Source organism: Hyaloscypha bicolor (assembly GCF_002865645.1).
Source record: "Hyaloscypha bicolor E unplaced genomic scaffold K444scaffold_53, whole genome shotgun sequence".
NCBI classification, from domain to species: Eukaryota; Fungi; Ascomycota; class Leotiomycetes; order Helotiales; family Hyaloscyphaceae; genus Hyaloscypha; species Hyaloscypha bicolor.
The window spans coordinates 3,246,199-3,266,391 of record NW_020194555.1 but is presented as its reverse complement, the minus strand read 5'-3'; the positions used below and the strand labels follow the sequence as shown (position 1 = coordinate 3,266,391).

The 20,193-nt window shown below is 32.5% G+C and overlaps 3 protein-coding genes across 3 annotated transcripts; 1 reads left to right on the top strand and 2 right to left on the bottom strand.

Moving 5' to 3' along the window:
- The first annotated feature begins 231 nt into the window (after positions 1-231).
- Positions 232-2,081, top strand: K444DRAFT_610923 (uncharacterized protein). The gene has a single exon (XM_024879847.1). The coding sequence runs from the start codon at positions 341-343 to the stop codon at positions 1,724-1,726; it is 1,386 nt and encodes a 461-aa protein (XP_024739806.1). The 5' UTR covers positions 232-340; the 3' UTR covers positions 1,727-2,081.
- On the bottom strand, positions 1,932-3,609 carry K444DRAFT_642047 (uncharacterized protein; the record flags this gene model as incomplete). The annotated part of the gene is made up of 3 exons (XM_024884695.1): positions 1,932-3,341; positions 3,448-3,475; positions 3,524-3,609. 3 exons carry the CDS (start codon positions 3,607-3,609, stop codon positions 1,932-1,934), a joined length of 1,524 nt encoding a protein of 507 aa, XP_024739805.1.
- Positions 3,610-4,919: 1,310 nt separating this feature from the next.
- K444DRAFT_353232 (cyclopropane-fatty-acyl-phospholipid synthase) lies at positions 4,920-6,887 on the bottom strand. Its single transcript, XM_024872114.1, has 3 exons — positions 6,212-6,887; positions 5,245-6,162; positions 4,920-5,138 (listed from the first exon to the last, which is right to left on the bottom strand). The coding sequence occupies exons 1-3, from the start codon at positions 6,614-6,616 to the stop codon at positions 5,028-5,030; spliced, it is 1,434 nt and encodes a 477-aa protein (XP_024739804.1). The 5' UTR covers positions 6,617-6,887; the 3' UTR covers positions 4,920-5,027.
- Positions 6,888-20,193: the final 13,306 nt, after the last annotated feature.

Below are 20,193 nucleotides of genomic sequence, written 5' to 3'. Positions count from 1 at the left end.
CACGAAGGGTACAAGTTTACGAGACCGATGACCTTGGAACCCTTAAGTTTGAGGCATCAATATCCCTCAATACTATTCGCCGTGAAGACTTGTGCACGAGATTGATGACAATGATGGCCAACGTCCGGATTTTGATGGGCGAAGAAGGCGAGGGAGACGTCGCCGAGGAACCAATTTCAATTTTCTTGTTCGGGGTCAGGCACGTGACACACTTCAACCGCACCTCAACATCAACCGCAGACGAAACCCCTTTTCCTGAACACTTCGTGCACAGTTTCTGTTAATCAAACATTACGTTTTGAGCCATAGCTAAAGGAACTTGTCACCCTAAGCTTCTTCAATGACTTCTCCACCTCATGAAGCATTAATAGACACATGGCTTTTAGATCTCAAAAGCCACGCCGATATCAATCAACACGATGACCCCAACTACTGGGCGACCAACCCCTCAAATCTCATAACCACATCTCACCCCGTCCATTTCAGCCTCGGAACTGGCTCCCACGTTCTGTCATCCGCCCTCTCAACCTGCGCTTCCACCGAAAAGGAACTCATAATTGTGACCTGTTTCTGGGCCAAGTCACGCTCCCAACAAGACCTCTCCTCCTTACTCCTAAAGCTGTCTGGCAAAGCTATTTCCCAGAATCGAAAGATCCAAGTTCGGCTATGTTTATCTTCTTATTCACTCTTTCAGAAGCTGTTCCAGACTTCGTCGCTGGACGGAAAGATTTACCCTCCTTCGACATGGCTTGGTTTGGGTTTGCCACATCCCGAAGAGCTGACGGGTCTTGAGATGGTGGTGAAAAGTGTCTTCGTGAGACCTTTTGGCATCATACATCCAAAATTCATCCTCGTGGATAGGAAGATAGCATTCATGCCCTCCTGTAACGTGAGTTGGGAGGATTGGTTCGAAGGCTGCATTGAAATGAGAGGCGATATAACTCTCAAGCTCTACGACTTCTGGGCCGCATTCTGGGGAAGAGGTGGGACTGGACTACTTTCAGTGCCAGCGGACTCCACTTCATCAGAACCTACTGCCGCAAAGGCAGCTGTGGTTACTTCCCTCATCAAACAGATCTCCTTTCCCCAGGACACACCATCCATACAAACCATCCTCCTCCCCTCCCCTCACCACGCAAACCGAATTCTCCATCCCTTCTCTTCGTCAGCACCACCGCCGACACCACTCAACACCTTCATCTTACACATCCTCAACACGGCCACCAAATCAATCTTCATCCAAACCCCCAACTTAACCTGCTCTCCTCTTATCTCAGCCCTCTTCTCCGCCCTAGAACGCGGGACCGACGTGCATCTCATAACCAGCAGTCGCCTCATGATCCTCGAGCAACTAGTCACAGCTGGTACCATCACCGAGTTTGAGATATGGAAGTTTCGGCGTCGGTATTCACGCATGCTTAAAACTTACGATCTCTCCTTCAAGAACCCGGATCTGGAAAATCCTCCAGTGACGCCTGGGGTGTTCAAAGTTGGTTATTTTAGGAAGAGGGAGGGAGGAGAAGGTGGAGAGGAGCCAGTGAAAAGTCATCTGAAGATGGTGGTTGTTGATGGGGAGATTACAGTGTTGGGGAGTGGGAATATGGATCGTGCAAGTTGGTTCACGAGTCAGGAACTGGGTGTTGCGCTTCTCGGGCGGGCGGTTGCGGAGAGGATTAGAGCGGCTGTGGATGAGGGGTTGGAAGGGAGAGTGGTTTATGTTTGTTAGAGGAATGAGTATATTGTGCCACGAGAGTGATTGTGAAGGATCAGAGTGAAGCGTGGTTGAATGAAGCAACACTTCATGGAGGACATACCCCTATTCGTTACAAATTCCCAAACAGTGTTCAGAGCCCACAACTCCCCAACCACATGCTCCTGTTCTTGATTAATTTTCCCATCCAAACACCACAGTATCTCCCACGAGGCCAACATTACCAACCCCACGTCCTCGTACTTGCTGTGAATACCGGAGGTTTCCATTGTATTTTTGCCGGATCGATTGTTCTCTTCGGTTTAGTCTTCTGCTTTTCAAGCAGCGCCTCATGCTTCTTGATCAGATAATTCGGTATAATGATCTTATGCTCGCCCTTGTGGTAGACTTGCATCTGTAGAGCTTGCAACGTTTGTTCCACGTCAAGAGTCGTCATAGACAACTCCTGAGACAAAGCATCGATGCTAGTTCTATCTCTTCCGGGATCCTCTGCATTTAGTTTCAGAAGAATCTCAACCAGATTTTCTGTCCAGTACTGGCGGTAGGAGAGAAGACCCAAATCAGAGAGAGGCTTCTCAGGTGAGCCGAGCTTGCATTCGATCTTGGAAAGCTCGTACGAAAATTGGATGAGGAGTCGACCGTAGCCTTTTCGCTGGAATTGAGGGAGGGTGAGAATACAAGCAACGTTGTATCCATCAGCACTCTCTTTTTCTTTCGAGAAATAGCCGACGAGATGAAACCCCTTTTCATCTCGAGATGTCATGACATAAAAGAGAAAAGGGTCAACATCGTAGTAGAGGGTCTTGTGATCCAAGAACATCTTGGATAGTAGACAGAGATTTCGACACCAGGTGCGTTGCCTCCTACCATCTATTTCGAAGAATGAGACATAATCATCTCTGTATATCTCGTTTCCAGGAGGATGTTGCAAGGTGCACTTTTGGCGATGTCTGATGAACGACTTGAGATCGCCGTAATAGGAGAGGCAAAATTCGCAAATGTACATAAGATCTTCTTGCGTAAAGACCTCTGGGTAAGGCGAGAAATACCAGGGGAAAAGGTCGTATTTTCCAAACTGAACTTTGGAAATGTTTCGTATCCTCGATATTTCGGCTTGATTCTGGGTCATAGATCCACCCACACGAAGCTTCTCGATCTCTTCCTCTCGGCTGAAATGTTCCGGTGCTTCCGCTTTCGTCGAAACAGCATCGGCTACAGCATCATCCACGTCCATAGCATCGTCATCGTCCGCCCCTGGTGATGCATCGAGGTCCATTGCCAGGCTAAGTTTCTCTTCTTCCGGATCAGGGGTAGCTTTCTGTGACTCTACAAACTCAGTCCATGGATGCGGGGTGCTGCCTTCTGAGGCAATGGAAGCTTCTCTAGTTCGAGCAGGCCGCTTCTGTGCTTTCTTCTGCGTGACTGTCTTCTTTGCCACTGGAGCTGAAGCCTTCTTTGTCTCTTTTGGCTTCTCAGGACTTGGCCATTCAACATCCTGGCTAAAATCTATACGAGCTGCTGGAACCCATTCATCTAGACGTTTATTGAAGTTGTCGAAGTTGCAATAGAACTGTCTACCGCTTTTGACGTCTCTGACACTCAAGATCTCTGCTCTTCGAGGTTTGCCATCCTAAAATATCTGTTAGTATTCATATTTCAAGTATTATGGTCGAAAGGCAAATGTTCAAGCGTAAGGAAGGACAACGTGAGTGAGTGGTGGTTGCGGAGGGACGAACTTTCTCCACCATGGCGATGCATCCGGTCCTATAGCGAGGTTAGCGATCGGTCGCAATCATGAGCGGAGGCACCCACTTCAAGGTATCGACAGTCGCTCTACCCATCTGTTTCGGTGCTGGGGAACCCACAGCAGCATCGTGGGGCTGTGAGCCACCAGCCATGATGAAATTCACGATTTATTTGATGGAAATGAATTGATGCGGCGATTGATCCGTGGGATGTGAGTGGGATGTTTTTGGAGGGGTAAAGCGAGGCTGAGAAGCCAGAAGCCTTTAGCGCTCAATAATTTGGAGCCTTGTCGCTAAAAGTCGCTGACTGAAAATTCCGCCTTCCAAAATTTCAAGATGACGGCCCATCAACACAGCGAAATGCTTCGATAATGCCAATACCACGAGATGGCACCAGAACTCTCGAGCAACTGGAAGAAGCTGCAGGCTATGTTAAACCAAGAGTCGAAAGCTAGTTCCGAACGAAAAAGGAAAGCTGTTCCTACAGAGCGACAGCAGAATACGATCGCGAAACGACGGAGGCTCGACGGACGCCCAGTGAAGGCTGCTGTACCTCAAGATAACAGTTTTGCAAAGAAGAGGAAAATGGGGATTGGAGCCAGTACAGAATCCTCAGAGCCTGTAGCATCTGCACCTTCTGCATCTCTGGCTTTATGGGCGGAGGATAATGACATATCGGCAAAGGATCTCGCTGAAGCATATGGAGGAGACCTGAAGGATACGACTATCCAAGGAGCCAAGGCGGATGTCATTAACGGTGGACTGATTGAAGGCGTGGATATTGGGAAGTATATTGGAATAGATTGCGAGATGGTGGGAGTTGGTGGAGACGAAGATCGATCGGTGCTGGCCAGAGTCAGCATCGTCAACTTCCACGGAACGCAAGTCTACGACTCGTTTGTGAAACCTAAGGAATTCGTTACAGATTGGAGGACTCATGTTAGTGGCGTATCAGCGAAGAATATGACAACGGCAAGAACTTTCGAGCAGGTGCAGGAGGATGTGGCGGCACTTATGAAGGAGAGGGTTATTGTGGGACATGCGATCAAGAACGATTTGGAAGCCATGATGCTAGGGCATCCGAAGAGAGATATTCGGGATACGTCGAGATTCTCCGGATTTAGAAAGTATAGTGCAGGGAGGACGCCAAGTTTGAAGAAGCTGGCAAAGGAGATTTTGGGCGTGGATATCCAAGGAGGAGAGCATTCGAGTATCGAAGACGCCAGAGCAACCATGCTTCTCTTCCGAAGACACAAATCCGCGTTCGACATTGAGCACGCCAAACGCTGGCCAACCCAAAATCCATCTGCCGGAGGATCAAAATCGAAGCCAAAGAAGAAGAAATCAAAACGTTGAAATTTCAGCATCACGAATCTATCCGAAAGATTTCTTATTTTCGGGGAAATGGTGATAGGAAGAGCTGCGTGATGAAACACCATAAGCTCTATCGTCTACTGCATCCAACGTCTTGCAAACATCAGACACCTAGCTGCGCTAGAATATGCCAAACACCATGGCATCCTACCCAACTCTGACGCCGTCAAAGCAGATCTAAGCGATCTATGGGGAATTCACAAGGGGATGCCCTCCATCAACTCCATCGCACCCTCGCGGCCAACTGTAATAATCGCATCTCCCAACGTCTTGGTTAAGAAGCCGGCCTCGCAATATACGAAATAGTACTACAACCACGTCAATTTCGAATAGAAAGACGAAAACTCGACTGGTGATTCGGAGTGTGGGAGCCTCCGACGGGCTTAGCTAAAAGGGGGAGATTCCGAGACTTACCTCCCATTTTCTTTGGAAGACTTCAACCTCTTTCTCTCCCATATCTCTGTGCTCCATCATTAATGCTGGTCTAATTCTCGAGCCAAAATTCTTCATGAACGCCTCTCGCCATAACCGCAATGTTTTCACATAGTGGCCCCCAATGTTCTCAATCTTTTCAACCACCAACGTGCCTTCAGATCCCTTGCTGATATTATCCACAAGCTGGCTGATCGAAGGCAGGTGACCTCCCGGGAAGATGTACTTTCGAATGAAATCTTCGCCTTTTGCATACGCTTCATATCTCCCTTCTGGCATCGTGATACATTGGAAGACTGCAATTCCGTCCTTCTTCAACAGTCGATGTATGCATCCAAAATACGTTTCTAAGTATTCTCTTCCAACTGCTTCCAACATCTCGATCGAAATGACCTTGTCATAGAGGACTTTTGGGGTGGGGAGGGCTCGGTAGTCCATCAGTAGTACCTCAATCCTATCTGCGAACCCAGCAGCCGCAATCCTCTTCTCAGCAAGTGCTTTCTGTTCAATGGATAACGTCAGAGATGTGACTCTGCATCCAGTTTTCCGTACCGCTTCTATCGCAAACGATCCCCAACCTGTTCCAATCTCTAGCAAATGATCGGTCGGTTTAATGTGTGCTCCATCTATGAATCTGTTCAATTTCGTCATCTGCGCCGCCTCAAGCGTTTCTTCCTCCTCATTCTGGCTCGATTGGGGCCGCCATATCGGACAAGAATAGGTCATATCATCCGACAAAAACGCCGCAAACATCTCATTGCTAATATCATAGTGCGCCGAGACATTCAACAGCGAATTCGAGAGAGTATTGGTGCTTCTCGCAAGTCCGGTGATCGTTGCCGCAATGGACGAGGTTAACGTCGTCGCATTACCTAATTGGTTCCGATTGAGGATGAAGAGCTATGCACGTCAGTATCATGTTCGAGGGGTGTCGGAAGGAGTACCCTACCTCGAAAAAGCCTGTCAAATCTGAACATTCGAAGTCGCCCAACATATACGATTCCGCAAAGCCCATGTCTGCAAACAGAAATAACCTGACCCAGAACGCGTCTCTCTTCACCACCAACTCTACCCTCTTCACCCCGCCAGATTTCTTTGTGCCATTGACGCCATTGACGCCATTACTCATCTTCGAGTGCTCCTTTGCAATATTCTGGCCATAGCTTGTGGTCTGTCCCGTTGTCTGGTCTGTTATGATCAATTGGCCAATTTCGATTCTTGAGAGCATGGAAGTAACTGCGGCCTTGGAGACAGTGAGAGCTGGTCTCCATGTTACTCCACCGATAGCCCCGCGGAAAAGGTCCGACCCGCGCACCAATGGTTGGGTGATGGCTGAGGGGAGGTATGAGGCCATATTCGAGGGTTGCGTTTATTACCCCTTGGTCAAATCGTCTCTCCGGCTTGTGGCCTGGCTGAGGTGCTACCTGAAATCCGTTGAGGGATTCGAGAACGAGTGTTGCGGTGCCTTCTTACACAAAATTGCAAGAAACCCAAGCACTTCTAATTTCTGACAGGAACCAAAGCGAGCGGCCGACAGAGAACATGCACAACAAAAGACAAAAGGAAAATGAAGAAAGAGAGAAATCAATCACCGACGGCGAAGGAAAAGACACGGCACATTTTCAAATGGGTTGGATGAAATTCCGGCACCGGTGCTGTGCTATGGCTCCTCAGGAACCGTGCCATGACGAAGTGTTCCAGCCTTGCCTGTAACGGGACAAGGGAGGGGAGGTAGACCTAATGCATGCTGCCCTACCACTGGTGCATTTTCCAATATGTCTGTGCATGGGCATCGACTTTCCGAGTTTCGGTGACGGATTCCCACTGCAACGGAGTTTCTCAAATTTAAAGTTTCCATCAGATGCCTCCTGGATATTGTGCGATTCGATATGGACGTTAGACAGGCGAATGCGAAGGTTTGAGAGCTTCTAGAGGAGAAGCATTGCGGCCGACGCGGGAATGTACAAGCGTCTGTGAATGGCCGAGCCAATGGAAGAGCTTATGCCCTTGCATGATATCGAAAATAAAGAAGTGTTTGTTGATATTATTAGAGCAGATTAGGGTCATACAATGATTGCAGTGGATCCGGGGTGATAAGAGGCTGATTAGACTTTCGAGATCCATGTGAACTGATCGACCATGTCTCTGAAGTCTTGACATCATGATTTTTCCTTCTTCTTTTCTCAAAATATATCTTTTATTCGGACTTTTGAGACCCCGAAATACCAAGCCAACAAGCACCCGAATTTAGGTCCTACAAATGTCAATTCTGCAAGTTCACGCCAAGATACCAACAGCTTCAAAGCCGCAGAGCGAGAAATGGAGTATGTAATCTACAAGGATCATGAGGCAGGCGAATACCCTTTTCCCTACCCTGCCCCTTGTCACTTGCCCCTTCACCCAGCGATCACAGATCACGATGTTCGCATTGACTCTCTCTCCACTGTCGGAAGCTTCTGCTCCACTTGCGCAAGCTCGGAAGTGGGCTGAACCGCTGCAGCATGTTTGGGTATTGAAACCTTGAAGATGCAGCCACCACCAATGGGCGGTTTTGGATCGAATATTTTGATGAGCGGTGAGTCTGAGAGCGTGCGGGTGCTTCCGTGAGGGAGCTTGCGTCCTCCCGAGGGACGTCAAGTTTTTGAGCCTCTGGAATCAAAACCATACAGAGCTTGAAGCTGGTGTTGGATTTTCTCCTGGTACCTCGAAATTAAGGTTGTGGATCTGGGCGCGCGGGGCTGACGGAGAGCAAGATTGCCAAGGCTACAGTAGAAGTATCCACTAGCCAACCGCCCAAACTGTGACGGCGGGATCAATGCAATGGTCGAAGGCTCAAAGTTCAAAGAATCTCATGTATTGGAAAATACTAAGCTGTAAAACAAAGTAGGGAGGATGCCTCGACCTTTAGTATTGTTCCGCCCAAGCAATTCCGGCTTAGCTTCGTTTTGTGCCTGTTTCCGATATCCTGTCCTTGGCAGATCATGCCCTTACGCCAGCCGTTATATCACCCCCCCCAAAGAGAAGTCTAAATGCCCTCATTTAGGGGATTACTCAGCCGCAATATGGAAAAGAAAAAAAAAGGAAACAACGGCCATTGACCCCATTCCGTCCAATCCCGACGGCTTACTTGTAATCGAAGCGTGGTCTTGACTCCGCCAAAATAACTCAGTTCCTAGTACGTTCCGGCCAGTCCTTATTATCCGTTGCTCGTATTATGCCTATACCCATATTAATAATATAGTCTGGGAGTATTATATAGGTTATGGCCGATATTAGAACTATTATTATTAGGCGGTCTTCGAATAGAGGTAGTAGATCAAGTCTATCCATCGAGGCAGGCTTTAATATAGTAGCTTGCTTGCCCTTTTTCTTAGTTGAAATAGTAATATTTAACTTAATTAAGCCTCTTTTAAGCTGTTTAACCAACTTCTCGGCCTTCTCGAGCTTAATATATATTTTTTAAAATTATTTATTTATTTTAGTAATTTGTTGTGAGGCACGTAATAGCAGGGTAATGCACAAGTAGTCAAAGTAAGTAAGCTGCAGAGTGACGCTTGCAAGTGTAACTGATTCCAAGAATTGATTCTAATAAAAGACTAATTAATGCCCCTTCCAAAGCTAGGAGCGTCTCCCTATATATTCCCTAGTACTTAGCCAAGCCTGCGAAGCACTTTACTTAATTAGGAAATACGATCCCATGTGATCCGTATGATTCCGATTACAAGCTTTACCCAAAATAGGAAACTAGATCTATAATATCTAATACCTGTCTATATGCTATTACGTATACCTATTACATTAATTCCCCCTCTGGGCCCTTGTCCCCAAGAGGCCTGAGAAAACTGCGAATAGCTTTACAAATAACTCCCTAAAACTTTTCCGGCCGCTAGTCCTCCCTAAAGACTTCCCATAATTGCCCTATTATTATACCAGATAATGGAATTAAGAATATAGTTTACTAATCCTGTCTAGTTAACTCGCAAATTGCCTCTAGTAATTTCTTCTTGCAAAGGTAATATGGGTATAGTATATACTATTAGATATAAAGCTCTTCCGGTCTTCTAATTAGTTTATAAATTCTAACTTAGCCTCTATTTGCAAATAAATCATTACTTTATAGGCCCAAAAGCTTAGAAAAGTTAATCTGATCTTCTAGTTTATTTATAAATTTCTTCTTTGGAATTTTCTAGGTATTCCTGGTATAGAGCTAGTTCTAAATTTATAATTACTATTCGGGGAAAGGGTATTATAAAAAGACCTCTCTTTTTCTACTAACTAATCTTTTATTTCCTTAACTATAATACTATACCTAGCTTCTTCTTATTTCTTGCCTTTCTTCTTTAAGCCTTTTTTAAGCTTTTTTAAGCTTCTTTAAGCTTTATTTAAACTTTATTTAAGTTCTCTTCTAATTTCCTCTTCTATTTCTTTATCTATTAAGATAAATACTTCTCTTAGTACTTATTAGCCTATTATTACCTATTTGGCTAATACTCCTATATCCTTAATTTGCCCTTATTATTTTTAATATTCTAAGAATATTACTAAGTTTCCTGATCTTACTTATATTAAAAGTAATAATTACTTAATATATAATTATTACTATTTTAAAAATAAGAAGTATAATCCTATAAGTTATAAATTCCTTTATTTATTTCCTATTCTAATACTATTTAAGATTTCTCAAGTATATATAATATAATTAAACTGCCTTCTTTAAGCTATTAATATATATAAGTATTTCCCTTATTCTTTATCTAAAAGAAAAAAGGCTATTATTATTCTTTTTCTATATTAAACTATATATATTTCTTATATTAAAGCTATTATTTAAGGCTAATAGATTTCCCTAATAATTTAAGAAATAGGTTAAATAATTCTTACTAGCTTAGTATAAATATAAAGTTCTCTTAATAATATAATTAATATTCTTTAGTATTAAGTAAGTTTACTTTTTTCTTATTTCTTATTAATAGCTAATAGCTTTATAAGCTAATTTACTATTTATTTCTTAAAAGAATTCTAATAAGAATAATAATAAGAATAATAAAAAGTAGTTATAAGAATAAAGTATTTATAAGATATAGAAATTAGAGTTTTTAGAATTCTTAATAATTTTCATATAATTTTTCTAAGAATAAATATATAGTTTTTAATAGTTTTCTAATAAAAGTATTTATTTTTTATATCTCTATTTAGCTAATAGTATTATAATATTACTCTTTTTCAAGTATTCTTATAATTCTTAAGCTATATTCTCTAGATTATTTAGTAGTTTCTATATATTATTTACTAGTAAATAGCTTTTCTAATAAATAAAATACTTTCTTTCTTTTTTATTCTTCTTATAGGCTATAATAGATTTTACCTCGAATTCTTTTTTACTTTTAATCTTAACTAGTTCTGGTTCTACTATAGTACTAGCTTATAGGTACTATAGTTCTAAGAAAAAAACATGGAAAATATTATAGATCTAATATAATAATAATAATTTCAAGTAATATACTTATTTATATATTTCTATAATTTCTAAAACTTTAAAAGAGCCGAAATATCTATTTACTAGTTTTATACTAGATTATAATTATTAAATATTCTTTATATAAAATATAACTTTATTATATATATTAAACTTCTTATTAATATATTTCTTATTATAGTACTTTTTCTATATATTTACTACTTTTTATTATTACTTCTCTAGTATTTCCCATTCTACTTAAATTCTTTATATTCTTTCCTATATTACTAGTACTTCTTCTTCTAGAATATTATTTTTAATATATAGTTTAATACTAGAATAAAATTTATATAATATATAAAATAGAGAAATTTCTATTATTAAATATATAAAGTTATTAAATATGAATTCTATAAAAGTAAGCTTTATTACCTAGTTATCTTACTAATAGCTAGTATAGTATTTTAAGTACTATTCCAGAGTTTAGTTTAGATTCTTTATTTATTTATTAGTTTATAAATAAAATGCCATATTTAGCTATTATTAAATCTTTAAATAGAAATATAGACTTGACTAGAACTTACTTATAAAAACAGATTCTTTATTAGAGATTATATTTATAGGTATACTAAAGTCTTTAATAATATAATATATAAATAGCTCTACTAACTTAGAAGCCGAAATTTCCTTAGTAATTAGAATATATTATACTATTTTCATATATTTATTAATAATAATAAGTATAGAATTATATATCTTACTATAAAACCTAGAAAAGGGCAGTTTTATAATAAAGTCTATAGTAATTTCTTGCTATAGCTTAGAAAAGAGGGAAAATGAACTAAGTATACTATATAGCAGATATCTTTTTATCTTAGTTTATTAATATATAAAGCAAGTTCTAATATAGTTTTTTATATTCTTTTTTATATTTTACTAAAAGTACTTCCTCTAGAGAATTTCTAGTATCTAACTAATACTAAAATATCTATTTATAGAGTTATTATAGTTAGCTTATAGTAATTCTTCTTTAAGAGCCGGCTTATTTAGTATATAAATAGTACTCTAATATCTTAATAACCCAAATATATTAAATCCCTAAGTCTTAATAGCTCTAGTAAAGGTTTTCTTTAAAAACTATTTATACTACTAGTATTATACTAATAGATCAAGCCTTTAGTATTATAATAGTAATTCAAGTAATATCTCTCTATTTTCCTTATATACTATTTCGGATCTAGCTACTTATATAGCTAGAATTTATAATATATATTATTTATAACTAGCTATACTAATAATAGGCTCAAGTAATAGTATCTCTAATATTACTTTATTACTAAAATAGACTTTCTTTTTGGAATTCCTTAATATTTTACTAATTAAGAAATACTTATTTTCTTTCTTCTAGGCCTTAAATTACAGTATTATAGGAATAGTATAATATCTTATTACTACTACTTATAAGGCTTTTTATTCTATATTTTATAGCTTATTATAAAATATAAATAGTAAAGTATCTTTATTTATACCTATTATAAAGTCTGGCTTTCTTAATAGCCTATTAGTAAGATTACTATACTTCGGCTAGTACTTTAAGATAAAGTCGAAAATAGCTAGCTTTTTTACTTATCTTATCTATTAATTATTTAGTCTTTTTTTAGTTATAAAATATTTCAAATTATTATAATTTATCTTAATAATAATAGTATACTAGATATATATTAGATAATATTACTAAGTATAAAATACTAGAATAATAGCCAAGAGTTCTAAATTATATATCTTATATTTACTTTTAATTATAATTATCTTCTTTAAATAAAAGGTAATAGAGTACTATCTGGCTTTTACTCTCTTACTAAAGAGCTAGGAAATTATATCTATAATTATAAATCCTAAAGTATCTGTTTCTATACGGATTCTTAAAACTAGATTAAAATAATAAAGAATTAGTACTATTATAAATGCAATTTATAGCTTCTTAAAAGCATTATTTACCTTATCTATCTAGCTAAAATAATATTATAGGTTTTTACTAGTTTTTAATAAATTAGTTAACTCTTTTACTATTCTAAAATATCTATAGATAAATCTCTAATAAAAGTTAGTAAAATCCAGAAATACTTGAATTTCTCGAATATTATTCTTTAAGGCTAGCTATTTCCTAATAACTATAATCCGGCTAGCTTTTATTTCTATATTATTTAGATTAATTATAAACCCTAGAAACTTTATTTTTTTTATATTAAACTTATATTTTACTAAGTTTATAAAGAGTTAGTATTATTATAACTATTCGAGTATATATTAGACTACTATTATATATTATTCTAGGTTCTCTAAATAAATTAAAATATTATTTAAATAAATTATATAAATAATATTTATAAGGCCTACTAGTATATAATTAATATATACCTAAAATATTACTAAAGTATTAGATAGTCTAAAGAATATAATATAATACTTGAAATATTTATAATATATTCGAAATATTGTCTTTTACTTATTATTCTTCTATATTTATAACTAATAGTAAGTATTCTTTAAATCTAGCTTTATATATATCTTTGCTTTATAAAGCCTATTTATAGTCTTATTAATAAGTAGTAATAGTATTTGGTTCTTAATAGTAATTCTATTTAGATTCCGGTAATTAATATATAAATATAGGCTACTTCCTTTCTTTAGAATAAATATAATTAGGGTACTAGCTAGGCTAGTAAAATAATAGATCTATTTCTTTTTTAGGCTAGTATTAAGATATTCCTAAAGAACTTTAAGTTCTCTTTTTAATAAAATATATATAGAACTATATAATAATTAGAACTCTAGTTCCAGATCTATATAATACTTTATTATATAGTAATTAGGTAATATACCTATAGCCTTTATAAAGAATACTTGAAAAAGATTCTAATATTTCTTGAGAAATATAACTATTTCATTAGTAATAATAGTAATAATTCTTTAGCTATTTATTATAGGATAAGTAATTAATAGAAAAATATATACTTTATACTTTATTACTTTAGTAAACTTTCTAGTATTTAGAACTTTAATTTTCTATAATTAAATCTAGTATTTCTATATTACTTTCCTAAAGGAAATTAGGAAATTAATCTAGTAAAACTATAGGAATTCAAGTATTATATTAATATAGTTTAGATTAAAATCATATAATATAAAGTATATATTAGTCTTTCTTTAGTTCCCTAGTATATTCTCGGTAATAATTCTAAGAATATAATCTCTATATAAATAGATTTTCCTTTTCTCTAGTAAGAATAAGGGAATTGCCTTTAATATTAATAGAATACTTATATCTAAAGCTAATCTTCTTTTTATATAATTAGCTTCTATATCCGAGTTTACTAATACTTTAATTCTTTACTTACTTTTCTTTATCTTAATAATAACCTTAATTACTATTTTCGTTTTAAGGGCCTTATTCTTTATAGTATAAATAAATATAACTATTATAGGATATATCTGTTTTCTGGCTTTTTTAGTTCTAGGTATTTATATAACTTATAGCCAGACTTATTATAATTATAGTAAGTTAGTTTCCCTTAATTAGAATAAGTAGTAATATAATAACCTTTCTTCTAGTAAATAAAGCAAATTATATCTAGCCTTATAAATTCTAATACAGGTATTATATTAGACTCTATTACTATATCTTTATTATTCTAGTTTTATAAACCTTATAATAAAAATATACTTCTTTTCTGTTTTCCTTTATTATTATTTTTTTCCCTATTTCCTTTTTTTTATAATTCCATTAGCTTATTATTATATTTATATTAAGTAAATAGGTTTAAATTATTTTTAATTCTTATAGTAATAGAGATAAGCTTCTTTTTTTCTTATAAGATATTTCCTTAATAATTAATCTTATTCCGGATCTCTTGCCTTAAATTACTAAATAAGTTATTCTGCTTTTATAGTAAATCCGTATATTCTAAGTTATCTAATAGGCTATTTAAGTAAGATATAAAGCTTTAGATACTCTAGCCTAGCTATTATTTAATATTCTTAAACTTAGTAAAAGTATTATTATTATAGTTCTTCGGATTTAAAATAGAATTCTTTATAAACTTAATAAAGGTCTCCTAATCTATAATATTAATATTTACTAATTACTTCCTATATTTCCAGATATCTCTAGCTATATTCTTAAAATAGAAAGTATAATATATAATCTTTATTATATTAGTAGCCTAGATAATTCTGCTATTTTTATATTATTTTAACTTTACCTAATAAAAGAAGTTCTAGACTTCTTTAATATTCTTTCTCTAGTAAATAAGTAATTCTCGGGTTTTTAAAGCCCTCTAAACTAAGAATACTACCGGGAATATAACAGGTTCTATATCGGGTATCTAAATATTTTTAAAATAATAGATCTGAGTTTCTAGCTTTTCTAGATCTTCTTTCTATTATATCTCTATTTCTAATATAGTAATATAATAGCAAGCCACTACTAATTTCTCTGTTATTATTATTCTACTAGCTAGTTCTGGAAATATCTGAATTCTACTTCCTTCTTCTAATTAGGTAATATAAAGAATACTTAACTAAATACTCTTCTAGATATCTGGTTAGATTATTCTAGTAATAGTAAAGATACTTCTTCTAGTTAATACTCTAGCTATTAATATTTTATTTATTAATAGCTTAACTATTTTATAATAAACTACTTCCCGAAAATTAGATTAATTAGAATATAAGATATATAATAGCAGGGTAATATATAAGTAGTTAAGGTAAGTAAGCTATAGAATAATACTTATAAATATAACTAATTCCAAGAATTAATTCTAATAAAAGACTAATTAATACTTCTTTCTAAAGCTAGAAATATCTCCCTATATATTTCCTAATACTTAGCCAAGCCTATAAAGTACTTTACTTAATTAGAAAACACGATTCTATATAATCTATATAATTCTAATTATAAGCTTTATCCAAAATAGGAAACTAGATCTATAATATCTAATACCTATTTATATACTATTATATATACCTATTATATTTATATATTAAGGCCGGCTATTTTAGCTATTTTATTATTATATTTCCAGGCCTTAAACTTTATAATTCTGGTTTTATAAGAATTTCTAAAGAGTTTTCCGATTTTTCAAATAGTATTATATATTAATTTATTAATATCTATAGGGTATTAGTTCTTTATTTTGGCCTTTAGAATTATTTATTAGCTTTTGGTTTTAAACTAATATTTTATATAATAATTATTACTTAGTATTATATATTTCTTAATTATTATTAGTATAGCTATTTTTTTTAGGAATTATATATATAGTTATAAAATATAGAATATAAGATATAAGTAATAAGATATGAGATATAAGATATAGTTATATAACTTTATATTCTATAAGTAATTTAACTAATAGACTAGACCCTATTAGGCTTAGTAGATTTAAGAATTATATATTAATATTATAATATTATAATTCTTATTTCTAAAAAATAATAACTTTACTAACTAATATAACTAATATTTCTATATCTATATAATAGTATTATATATTACTAGTAAACTAATACTAATTAGTAGATATATAAATTAGAAGAATCTAGTAGCTTACTATTAAGATTTATTTATATATATAAATTAGAGAAGATTTTAGATTAGTTCTAAAAGTATTTAGTAGCCTAAGACAAATCTAGTCTATTCTATATTAAAAGAGAAAACTATTTATTAATTTTATGAAAGTATTTAATAGCCTATAGAAAAAATAACTAGCTTTTACTAATTAATAAGCAGTTAGCTATTTAATTATTTAACTATTTAACTTCTACTATTTTTTAAAACTAATTTCTTTTAATTCTAAAACTATCTTTTTTATTTATATAATATCTATATTTATAAAACTTTCTTTCTAGAATATATATCTTATATATATCTTTAAAGCTTTTTAACTATAGCTTCGATTTTATTATTAAATCGAGTTCTTTAAGCTTTAGATTCTCCCGGAATTATAATATTTTATTTCCTAAATTTCTTATTATAAATAAAATATTTAAGAATAAAATATTTATTTTAATACCCTTAATACTTCTAGATATCTAGATATCTAATATCTTTATTAGATATCTAATATCTAGATATCTGGGATATCTAATATCTTTATTAGATATCTAATATCTAGATATCTGGGATATCTAATATCTTTATTAAATATCTAGTATCTAGATATCTGAAATATCTAGTATCTAAACCAGATATCTAGTATCTTAATTAGGTATTTAAATCAGATATCTAGTATCTTAATTAGATATCTAAATCTAGTAACTAAATCAGGTATCTAGATATTTAAATACTTTTACTACTAAATTCTTTTTATAAGTCTATTATAAATTACCTTATCTTTAAATTCCTTCTACTATAAACTATATATATATACTAGAAAGAACCTAAACTCGGTTTAATATAGATACTAATAAGAAAAAAGAGCTAATTAAGAAATAGAAAAATAATATTAATTTAATAATTATAATAAAGGCTAATTTTCAGAAATATCTAACTACTAAAATATATTAATATATCTTATATAAGAAAAGTAATAATAATTTATAAGATCTATTTTAGGATAACTTTAAAAACTTTAATACTATAATATATAGTCTAATTAATTATATAATTATATAAAATCTTTAAGTCTAACTTTAATATAATAGTATCTATATTAAATAAAACTATAGAAACCTTACTATTATATAATTCTTTATTAACCTTACCCGAAAAGAAATAAAGAATATATAAAACTAAGCTAATATTATTAATAATAATCTAATTAAAATAAATCTTCTTTAGGGACCTATTATATTAGTTTATTCTATTCTAGATAAAACTAGATATAAGAAAACTAGATACTTTTAGTCGAGAAATTAAGCTATCTATCTATTTCCTCTAAATTAAAGCTATTTACTACTTCTATTTTTACTACTACTTATTACGGATATATTATTCTGGGCTTAGAAAGTAAGGTAAAAATCTCTTATAAAAATAATTTAAAACTAAAGAAAAGAAAACTAGAATATAAAAGGCTATAAAAAATATATATATCCTATAGTATACTAGTCCCGAAAGAGCTTAGTCTTCTAAATATCTCTAGTATATTTCAAATATACTTCTTTAATAAAGCAGTTATATTATATATATTTAGGAGATATCTAATATCTGGCTAGATATCTCAGATATTAGATATTTGAGAATTATAATATTATTTCTCTCTTTAGAATAAGCTCGTTTCCAAACTTTATAAAAGCTATTAATCTATTTAATTTTATACTATTTTTCTTTCTAAAATAAACTAGTATTTCAAATATAAATATTATATATAAAAGACCGGTATTTTTAATATATAACTTAAAAGAGTTTATTATTATTTCTATATAGTTCTAGATAAATTTTTTTTTTATATAATCTAGCTAATATTACAGGTTTTATAGAGGTTCTAATATATTAATATTATTATTATAGAAGCTTTATAAAACCAGGAAACTATTACTTAGTACTAAAGCTAAATACTATACTAGATTCTTATCTTAACTAACTTACTAAATTCTATATTTTAGCTTATTTCTTATTAGCTTAATTATAATAACCCGTTTAATACTATATTCTTATTTATTATTTTCTAGTATTAATAGAAGCAGTTCCGGATTTATTTAATCTAATAGAGAATTCTAGAAGTCTTTTTATAGCTTCTTTATATAGAAAACTAGATATATCTTTATAATTTCCGGTAGTTTTAGGAGAAATAAATAGCTATACTATTCTAGAATCTCAAATAGGCCCTTTATTTCATTTTCTAGTTTCCGGCTCAGATAATCGGATTTCTAATACTTTATAGTAATTTATATTTTGTCTCCGACTTTGAAATTAATTAAATAGTAGTATTTATTAGCTTATATTATATATTATTTCTATACTTACTTTATATAGCCTTAAGTAAGTTATTATAATTTATATAATTAATTTACTAATACTTTAACTTTATTTCTATTTAGCTTTTCTTTAAATAAGTTAGTTTTAATAAGAGAGTTCTAGTCTAGAGAAATATAAGGCTTATAGCTCTTTTTAGTTATAAATAGAGACTAGTTAATAGTTTTATATTAAAGAGAGATTTATTAATAATTAATTATAATAATTTATTTATTCTAGTTATTCTAGTAATAGTTAATATATAGATATAATCTCTAATTAAAATACTAATTAATAATTTCCGTTTATCTATTCGTTTAGGAATAATTAGCTATTAAGAATTTAAGCTTTATACTAATTCTTATATAAAATTTACTCTAAAAATCGGATATAAATTAGGGTTCCCGATTTAATATAATTATTTCTGAAATATCTATTTAATATACTATATAAAATAAAAATAGAAATACTAGCTATTTGGCTATAATTATATTTTATATAAGAATTATAATTCGATATTTAAATAAGTAATCTATAAATATAGTAATTATATTATAGCCCGATTTTCTTTCTAAATAGTTCTTAAAATTTATAGTAATATATTACTAAAAGCAATTAGAAACTAGAAGGAAATAAAATAAATCAGGCTTCTTATTTCTAGATATATATAATCTCCTATAAATATAGTAATTACTATAGTATTAATTAATATTCTTATTTATAAATAGCTAGTAATATTACTTCTTTAATAATTAATAAAGCTTTATATATCCAGGATATTTAGAAAGAAATTTATTATATATTTTATAAAAGTAATTCGGGAATTATTTTATTTTCTATAATATAAAGTTTTCTATAATATAAAAGAAGGCCGTCTTATAGTATTTAGATATTACTTTTGGCTTAAGCTATTATATATAGCTTTTCTAGATCCGGTAATATATAATTATCTTATAGAATCTTATTTATAAATTATAAACTACTATATTTGGCAGGAGCTTCTAATAGTATTTCTATAAGGGCTACTATAGTAGAATTTACTAGTAAAGCTTTTAAGAGAATATTTTCTTCTAAAGGAATTATATTTCTAATAGAAATATTCTTTTCCGGAAAGTCTTTAGTATATATTTGGTTTTTAGAACCGAATTCCGGATTAAGTAAGCCGATTTTATAGAGTATTATTATAAGTTATAAGTTATAAATAATCTCCGAATTAATTTTATTTTTAGAAAAAAATACTTAAATTTATAGCTTTTCTTTAATCTGCCTCTAAATATTTATTTTATCTTATTTTTATAATAAAATATTTACTTATTTATTTAATTTTCCAGAATAATATATAAGCTTAAAATAATAATAGAATAAGAGCTTAGCCTATCTAGTTTATTAAGAAAAGAGCTTTTTAGTAATTATAAAGTATTCTAAGGTATAGTAATTAGAATAGACCTTAAAAGAAGTATTTTAAAGGCCTTCTAACTTAGTTCTCTATTTCTCTAGTACTTATACTATAGCAAGT